This window comes from Aquarana catesbeiana, linkage group LG03, assembly GCF_042186555.1.
Source record: "Aquarana catesbeiana isolate 2022-GZ linkage group LG03, ASM4218655v1, whole genome shotgun sequence".
Taxonomy (NCBI): Eukaryota; Metazoa; Chordata; class Amphibia; order Anura; family Ranidae; genus Aquarana; species Aquarana catesbeiana.
This window is the reverse complement of record NC_133326.1, coordinates 234,920,757-234,930,876: the sequence shown is the minus strand read 5'-3', so window position 1 is coordinate 234,930,876 and position 10,120 is coordinate 234,920,757. Positions and strand designations below refer to the sequence as shown.

The following is a 10,120-nucleotide window of genomic DNA, read 5'->3' as shown; positions in this document are numbered from 1 at the left end:
TGGGGTTTAAGCCTGGAGACATTCCATGATTTTAAGCCTACTGTCTTTTCTTTTCTTTTCTTTTCTTTTCTTTTCTTTTCTTTTCTTTTCTTTTCTTTTCTTTTCTTCTAAGGTAGTTCTGACTAAACCTGGAGGTATGTCTTGGATCATTATCTTGATGTAGGATGACCCCCGATTAGTTAGGCGTATTCCAGAGGGTATTGCATGGTACTGCAAAATGCTGTGGTGGTAGTTTCAGTTCAGGGTGCCACTCACCCTCTGCAAGTCGCCGACTCTAGATCCAGCAAAAAAGCCCCAGACCATCACGCTTCCTTGTCCATGTTTGACTGTTGGTGTCACATGCCGTGGAACCATGCTTTCATCTTCTTGAGAGCATACAAATCTTGATTCATCGTTCCATTAAGCCTTCGTCCAGTCTTCTGTAGTCCACTTGGGATGCTTCATGGCCCATGCAAGCCTCTTTCTTATTTTGCCATCTTAGCAATAGCTATCTTATAGCCACTTGACCTCTCAAACCTACAGCTCAAAGTCTTCTCTTCACAGTTGAAACTGAGACTTGCTTACTTCATTCTGTGTTAAGCTGTACTTGAAGCTGTTTCCTGTGAGCCGCCTGTCATGCAAGCTGTTGACTCTCAAAAACTTGTCTTCTGATACTGTTGTGACTTTGGATCTGTCTGGAAGAGGGTGTAGTAACACAGTCTGTTTTGAGGCTGATTCTATAGAGACAGAGAATATATTCTAAGTAATCAAAAAAAGTTGTGACACCTGTAGGAATTGGTCTATGGATAGTGTAGGACCCACTAATCATGGGGTACTTTGTCGCAGTAAGTGGGCTTAGCACCATATAGCAATATATAAACTAGCCTTGCTGGAGGTAAATTGTCTTTTTTGCATTTGTGCACTGTAATATTCTCTTCACCTGTAGGAATTGTTTGCATAAACTTTCAAAGCTAAATTTATTTACATGCTGCAGACAATTGTCCTCTGGAAAGTCTTCCAGGTCCCTTAGTCCAACTTTCCTATTAAATTTGAACATTTAAATCAGACACATGCAAATCCATATTCAACCAGTCCAATCTAGGGCCTAACAGGCAAAATCCAAATGACAAATGCTTCACTGAGAACATTAGGAAGGTGCAAAGACACTAACTATACATTGTAGTATGACTAGCCCACTCCTTGTATTTACTCAATCCTACAGTAACTACATGCAGTATATCACTGTAGATGTATGAAGATTGAATTATGTAAGGCAAATAGGTTGTTAATTTTGTTAGGGAAGTTGCACTTTGCAGTGGAATTTGTCCCAGAACTTAGTGAAACAGTTTCACTTTGCAAAGAATGCCCAGTCACATGCAAGGAAAACAAAAACAACATTTTGCATGCACTTGATTAGGTGAAGGAAGCCAGAGCTTCACCTTATTCACTATGATCTGAGGCAAAATTTCTTGCAAAATGCAGCTTCTCTTGTAAAGTGAACAGCCTATTTGCTTTTAGAAAATCAATCCATGATATCTTTGGTATTTGCAATCTGTGCTGAGGGTGTTTTGAAGCACATTCAGTAATGACCCTTCTTTAAATTCATGGAATAAAGATCAGATTTAAGAGATCACGTATTGAGAAATTTGTCTATCATTTTCAAAACTACAAAAATAAAAATTTCACTTTTTTTATTACTTTTTATGGTTCATATTTGCCAGGATTTGACCCCAAACATCTAACATATATGTATATCGTTGATCTTTATGGAAAATATACTTTATTAATAGCGTTTTTGTGAAACTTAATACATTTAATTGTTATGACAGTTTTATATTTATAGCAAACTTTAAGTCATAACAACACAACAACAACAACGGTGCTCCAGCCTAGTACATTACCTAAAATATAATTTTTTAATAAGAAATACTCACAATGGCCATATTATTATTATTATACAGGATTTATATAGTGCCAACAGTTTGCACAGCGCTTTACAATGTATGGAGATACTACACCAACAGTACAATTCAAAACAAGAGGCTTAGAGGAGCTCTGCTCCTGCGAGCTTACAATCTAAGAGGGAGGGGCTGGTAAAACAAAAGGTAGGGACTGTGGGGGATGAATTGATGAAGGGAGTAGAAGATTAGATTGTTAGCTGGAGGCAGGATAGGCCACCCTTAAGAGATGAATTCCAGGGATTGCCTAAAAGTGAACAGAGTAGGAGATAGCCAGACAGAATGAGGTAGTGAGTTTCAGTGGATGGGAGAGGCTCTGGAAAAGTCCTGGCGATGAGCATGGGAGAAGGAGTCAAGGGAGCTAGAGAGCAGAAGGTCTTGGGAGGAGCGGAGAGGCTGGTTTGGGTGATATTTGAAGATAAGATTGGTGATGTAGCTCAGGGCAGAATTGTGAATGTTATTGTTAGTGTTTTGAATTTTATTCGTTGGGCATTGGGAAGCAGCCAGTGGAGGGAGTGGCAGACACTGGACGGTTGGTAAAGTGGATGAGTTTGGCAGCGGCATTCATGATAGACTGAAGAGGGGATAGCTTTGCGGAGAGATAGGCCAATGAGGAGGGAGTTACACTAGTCAAAGCGAGAGATAACAAGGGAGTGAATAAGTTGCTTAGTGGTCTCAACATTTAGAAAGGGGCATATTTTGGATGTTTTGGAGGTGAAGTCTGGATAATTTGGACAGTGATTGTATTTGGGGCTGAAAGGACAGGTCAGAGTCTAGGATTACACCTAGAACCTTGGCATGAGGAGAGGGACTGATGGTTGTATTATTGATCTTGATAGAGAAGTCAGGGGGAGGGGCACGGGCTGGAGGAAAAATGATGAGCTCAGTTTTAGAAAGATTGAGTTTGAGAAAGTGGTGTGACATCCGTGTTGATATATCAGTTAGTAAGTTAGTAATGCGAGAGGAGACCGAAGGAGTGAGGTGAAGGGTAGAGAGATTTGTGTGTTATCAGCATAGAGGTGGTACTGGAAGCCAAGACCAAGGGATAAAGTGTAAATGGAGAAGAGAAGGGGTCCGAGGACAGAATCTTGAGGTACCCCTACAGAAAGAGGAAGTGGAGAGGAGGAAACAGAGGTATAGGTCACACTGAAGGAGCGCAGTGATAGGTAGGACCTAATTAGGACCTAGGTCAGTGATGGCGAACCTTGGCACCCCAGATGTTTTGGAACTACATTTACCATGATGCTCCACTACACTTCAGAGTGCATGAGCATCATGGGAAATGTAGTTCCAAAACATCTGGGGTGCCAAGGTTCACCATCACTGACCTAGGTCCTAATTTCTTTTTTTTTTTTCCCCATCCCTCTCTCTAGCCGTCTGTCTTGTTCTTTCTCTTATTCTTTCTCTCCCTTTTTCTTTGTTCCTCCCTCTGTTTTCCTGAGTGGCAGCGCTAGGGGGATCAGTGGCAGCTCTGGGGTGGTGGAATCACTGGCAGTACTGGGGGGAGTTCTGATCAGCCAACTAAGGTGCTTTGGTTTAAGGTCATCTGCTGATCTGAGAACTGTAGTGGGGACTTTTAATGGCAACTAGACTCACAGGTAGTGTTGCTCACTGTGCCTCCGGCTTCACTGTGTCTCAGACTTCGTGGTGTCTCGTAGCAGTGACACCTATGCTGAAATCAGGAGATGGGGTCTCCTCCAGCCCCTCCCACTTCACATTCATCACCAGTCAACTGACCTCTAGTCTCTGCCCCCCAGCCATGCCATGAACTGAATGAGCGGCTGTGAAGAGGCAGAGTGGACGGCCAGGGGCTCCAGGGACAGCCCTGCTGGGCGGCTGCAAAAAGGCTGGGAGAGCGGTGCAGGCTTCAGGAACAGGATTCGGTGACCCCTGGCAAATCATCATTCGACCCCCAGGGTGAGAACCACTGGTTTAGGCAGTAATACTAAATTGATAATCTGTGGACTACTGGTGTTTGGCAGACAGATGGCTAACAGTCTGTTGCCACCCATTTGGGCAGTAATCACACTGATGTTTTAATGAAAGTTGCAAGCTTTTCTAGTTTTAACATTTGTTCTATATGAAATGAAATATTACTGCATATAAATGTATATAACAACCCATTAGCTACTTAAAAAACATGAACAACAAATATTTAAATACTGTTTGCAGATATTTGCCAATTAGCTCTTACAGATGATGTAGAGCATAGCTGCTTTAGTGCTCTACTGTGTTGGAAATTAATTTGAATTTCTTTTATGTAATTAATTTTTTCCTTTATTTCTTTAAAATTTTCAGACATTCTGTACATGTCAAAGAAGAGCCAGTGATTGCAGATGACGAGGACTGCCCAATGTCATTGGTCACAACAGCTAATCATAGTCCAGATTTGGAAGAAGACAGAGAGCTTGAGGAGGAGCCCTTGTCTGAAGATCTGGAATAAAAATCAGACTTAAGAGACCTCATATGAAGGGACATTGCACTGACCTTCAAAACCACTCCACAACCATGAATATTTGACAGATTTTTACTGTGACTATTTATTACGCATGGATTATGGAGACAGTCCTAGAGGAACTTGTTCAACTAGTCCTTTGGGATTTAATGCAACAAAGAATATGCTTGCTGTCTTCTTTTTTTAAGACAAAAACTGATTTTCTTGAAAAAAAAAAAAAAAAACTTTTCTTTATATAATGGCTTGCCCATTTAAAATATGGCTAAAAGGGTTCATGAAATGACTGAAAATGAGGATACTTGTTCTGTAGAAAGAAAATGGCCTCATATACTGCCAAAAATAGTGTTAGTTTCATCAATGTGAATCTGAAACATACAGTAGATGTAATGTTAGAAACTGTTCCTGGCCAAGTTCAACTTGTTGCTATTTTTTTTTTTTATTTGCACAGGAGTAGGATCAGAAGTTTGTAATAATAATAATTGTTCTAGCCGAATTGAAAAAAAAATCAACAAGCACATTTTTTTTGTTTTTGTGTTTATTTTTCTTTTCTTTATTTTTTACTTTTATGTTGGTGCCACCAGCTGTAAATGACATAAATTAGCTATTACAAACCACAGTAATTAGACTGTTGCAACATCCAAGAACCTTTAGGCTTCCAGTCTGTGCTGTTAGTGTTAAGTTGTAAAGTGCAATCCTAAACTAACATTGTCTGTGCAAGCACCATAGAAACATTTGCATATCTGCATCTATCTGACAACTATACTATTTACCTCCTTGTGATAAAGCTTTGTCTACCTGAGAATACAGTCAAAGGCTACAGCTGCATACCAAAGCCAACTCTAACAATGGCCAATAGCTCAACGACAGAAGCAGCCACTTGCTTTGGTCAGTCTTCTGTAACTTTAATTCGTACAAAGGAACCGTTCCACGAACTACCTGCTGTTTTCTGATGACCTCTGGGATCTTTTTATTTAGCCCTACACAAAGAAATAAATATGAAATAAGTTAATTTTTCTGAGGCCAGAAGCCACTCCAAATATGACGAAGATCTCACCTAAGGATAAAGTGAGAACAATCCAGTGGAAGTTTTTAATAGAAAACAAGAAAATGTGGAGAACCAACCAAAACCTGTAACTGTACTTGATACAAATGCAGAATGCATATTGTTATATAGAAAACAATGTGGTTTCTATTTTACTTCCATAAAGTCTTTTTGTTTTATTTTATTTTTTTTCATTTTCGTGGTGAATACATGTTGTTAGAATGTCTTGTACTGTATGGTCTTTATCTGTTGTGTACTATTTTTACAGTCTTAAGTTATAATAAAAATGTAGGAACCAAACATAAAAGGTCTAGTAAAGCCAAAAAATAATTTCATATTGATTTAAAGTGAGCTAGGTAAGTTTTTACACTGAAAACAAAGATATAGCAATTGTAGATCATGGTATTTATTTTCAGTCAAACCAAAGTTACATAAGATTCTGCCTCTGCTTAAACGGGATGTTAATACTAAAAATACACTTCCCTCTGAAAACTTGCACTGACCAACTTGTTGGAATAGGCTAGTTTTCATAACCCAAAAATAATCCCAATTCATTATTGTCTATGTTGAAAAAAAAAAAAACATAATGTAGGTGTTTGCTAAAACCTAGAAACTTTACATGTTGCTTTTTATGTGCTGTGCCAAGTCTTGATAAAACTTTACCCCAACCAAGGGACCTCATAACCGAATTATGGTTATTGCTTTACAAATAGTTTTTGACAAAGGTGGCTGCTAGAGCTTAACATATGTACCAGCTCCATTTGATGGAAATGGTTCTTGCAAAGTAAGCTCAACATTTATTCTTTGCTGAAGCAAGAATTATACGCAGTCATCTATTACGCCAAATAGAAGGACACAACAGCTTTCAAAGGGGTTTTCCCACTTACCCAAAAGGCTTTCTGAAAGCTTCTACCTCTGCAAAAGACAAAATTAGAATACAATGGCATAACATTAATTCTTACAAAATCAAAGTACCTGCAACTATTTTGGTATTTGTCTATTGGTCATGATCAACCTAAACTCAGTTAAGTAATATTAGATGAACATGTCACATCACTGATAGAAAGATAGCCCTTAATTATTATGGAAAGGAGAAACAAAATCCCCCAAAAAAGGGCAATCAGTCTTCATATGTGCGTCCAACTTGGTAGAACTAATGTGATATTTGCACCACCAAGAAAGTGGCCAAAGACGATAATGCTTAAGTATGCATACCTCAGTTACAAAACTTTAAAGGAAGTCTCAGCCACAGAATGCATATACTTGTAGAGTTTTGCATGGGTTTTGTATAAATACAATTAAAAAATAGCTGCTTGCACATTATACCAGATAAACCTCTAAAACTGCAGTTGCTTTGAAATTAGATGTTAGGTTTTTGGGGGTTTTCTGAGATGCTTGGTCTGTATTTTGATAATTGTGCATATTATGTAAAAATGTTGGTGGACCCATAAATGACCAGACTTTTTTCTAAGAAAAATGTTGCTTTAATGCATTTCATTAATTTTTTCTCTTATATCATTGCTTGCTAGGTAATAGCAAACTTGCTTTCCTGCTCTGCTTTTGCGTAGCTGTTGTAAGGCTTTGAACTAATGTATGTATTTATTGCTTGAACTTCTGTGCATACCTTATAAAGCATACTGTCTGACAATTTAAATGGCTCATGTATTCTTGCTTCTATCATACGCTGATGATGGGGAACCATTATGTTTTGTATACAGCCAGTTTTAACTGTAGCACAAACATCTGTTTATGTATTGGTGGTATATACCTGTTTATTTATCTTTTTTGAGGTAAACTAATTTTTATACTTTTTCATTGCCGTGTACTGTGTGTTCATACCTTGAATTCTCTGACATTAGAAGTCATGGTTGAATTGTAACAGCTGTTATTTGTTCTGTACTCATGGCTTTCACTGCTGAATAAAATTAAAGGACCAAACCTGGGATTTGAAAGAAAACTGTCTACCTCTAACACCAGGCAGATTTTTAGTTTATGTAGTTTTATCCACTAGAACACAGTGGGGTTAGGGCTTTTCCTACACGGGTGATTTCTGGGTGATCCAGAAACGCCTTTATTTTCTCATAATTTATCATGATCTTTCTAACAAGTATATTTGGCTCTGCATGCCATGCAGCAAATGGGACTTGCTATATGACCTGCAGAAATGTGTGATCACTCAAACTGATTACACAGTGCTGTGTATCCTTATGTTGTATTACAAAGCCCACAATAACCTGCTCCTCCAGTGACTAACCACATAGGAATTCTCAGTCCTATAGTAGAGCAAAAAATAAACCAGTCATGTAGCAGACCCTTAAAGTGCATCTGTAACCTATACAAAGTTGAGGAAAGCTTTTATGACCTCACCCAATATTTCTAATATTGCAACCAAGTTATTTGGAATCACTAATGTCTCTAGAAAATTACACGACCAAATTTTAATTAGCCTTTCTTCCATGAATGAAATTTTCTTAATTGTTGGCTCATTCAACAAAAGGGCTTCCTCCACTGTATAAAGGTGATCAGTGCATACATATTTGTTGGCTTATAGCATACATTCTGTATTCATGGCACAAATCATCTTCTGGAAAAATGGTTCAAATTTCATATGACTGTTAAAATGTAAGTAAAATTACTTCTATACTTTTGTTTTTGGCACTCAAAATATCAAAGGAATATTCATAATCCTTTTGTACCCTTAAATCCTCATTTTAAGATATTTAGGATATAGGTGAGGACTTTGGAAGCACAGGTAGAAATATAACTACTTTACCACTGAAAGAAAAATATTTAAAATGTGTTGATATTGGTCATATTCACTTGAAGCTGTTGCAGATTTATTCATGTTAGTATCCTAGCATCCATACTTAAAGAAAAAAAAAAAGAGAAGAAAAACTTGACACGCTAAAGTGTGAAAGTTGATAGTGCTTTTTTATGTTATTTTTTTACCAAAAATCCTGGGTTTCTTGTACATGTAGCTATTATAAAATGTCTTACTCTTTTGAATTGTTGGTATATTTGTTCAAATAATTCAAACACTTTCATCAATGAGATCTGGTACAGTAAAAGGATGTACATTTTTACTATATGTATAAACAGTATTTCTGAACTGTTGGATGTAAACATGTATATGAGACCATTTCATTCATTTGCTTACATTTCTGGAATAAAATTAAATATCTGAATCTTCTGACCCATTATTACCATCAGATCTGGATTTCTTACAGTACCAGTACCAAATGCTTAGTATAAAAGGGGACGTTGAAAATTTTAACAAAGTGCTGACAATGCTTTAAAACATACTTTTAGGTACTCTCCCTATATGGTTATTGCAGGCTGTAAAGCACATTGGAGCATTAGACAACACATCAGACATCTTGGAAAGCACAAGAACAGGAGTCAATGACTATATTTTTAATAAATTCTGTATTCAAGAGAAAAAGACAGCCCAACTTGTATACATGCAGAAAACCATACAAGCACGTAAAACACTTTGTACAGAAAGTATCATATACAGATAAAGGACAGTATGACACAACTACAACTATCAATTCCCCAACATTGCACATTTTCACAATTTAAATAAAAAAAATCTGTATTTACAAAGAAAAAACAAAGATATGGTAGAAGAGAAACGTTTGAGGTTTAGAATGGTATAGACAGAGAATGAATAAGGGGAGGGATAGGGAAGAAGTCAGGGAGGAAAGGGACAATCCAGATAACCTCCTTCCCCTCTCAATGTCCAAAAACCAGCTTTACTTTTAGTAGTTGTAAAGGGCTCAAGGTGTATTCCTCAGTGGGGAAGCTAAAAAGGTTTGGTCCCTGTAGAAAAGCCAAGGCTGCCACATTTTCCAGTATTTTTCAGTTCACTCATTCAGAGCCATAGTAAGTTGTCTCATTTGTTAAATCTCTAATTCTAGAAAGGTGGAGGAAGGTGAATTGCTGGAATGCAGGCTTTGGGAGCATTGAGTAGATTGTACATGATTAAGCAGCGAGCCCTTTTATTTATGTATTTTTTAAGCCAATGGTGCTAATATGTTTATTGAAAACTGTAATATTCTAATTAATGTAGTCAGGGAAGATTTAAACCAGATTTATTAAATTACTGAATACATTCTACAGATGTACAGTCCAGGACATGATTCATCGTCAATATGCATATTCATGTTAACATATTCTCATACAATACTAATAGGCCTCCTTCAAATGGATTGCCAAGGGGTGGTTAAAAAAAAGTGGCCTAGCTGCAGTTTTCCCAACCCCCCACATAAGTATAAAGTACAGCCAGAGTAGACTGTTCACATGCCGCAACCACTATGCTTTGCATCGTGGCACATTTATATTCCATAAAGGCTTTATTGTATCATTTAAAATATACAGTACATTAAACAGTTTCAAAATATGACATATTAAACATGGCCCATAGAAAACAAGGTATACATCAAGTGTATAGGCTTTCATGGCTCAGTACAGATGTTAAGTCTTTGTATTTCTTGATAGATAAAGGAGTATCATGCAGTATGTAAGCTGCTGGGTTTCAAATCAGAGACACACTTGTAAGAATCTTTATTGTATATTCTACAAAATCACAAAATTCCTGTAATATGGGACAGTCCCAGAAAATATGTAAAAGGATTCCATCAGCCCCCATGCATCTCCAATAACTGGTGGACACCTGCAGGAGAA

The 10,120-nt window shown here is 37.5% G+C and overlaps 1 protein-coding gene across 24 annotated transcripts in view; it reads left to right on the top strand.

The window, feature by feature from the left end:
* Window positions 1-8,619, top strand: part of FOXP2 (forkhead box P2) — a 437,363-nt gene extending 428,744 nt beyond the window's left edge. For all 24 annotated transcript variants that reach the window (XM_073619859.1, XM_073619860.1, XM_073619857.1 and 21 more), the window contains one exon: window positions 4,236-8,619. In XM_073619859.1, the coding sequence (XP_073475960.1) occupies window positions 4,236-4,380 (145 nt within the window). In that variant the 3' untranslated portion in view covers window positions 4,381-8,619. The remainder of the gene's footprint in view (window positions 1-4,235) is intronic.
* Window positions 8,620-10,120: the final 1,501 nt, after the last annotated feature.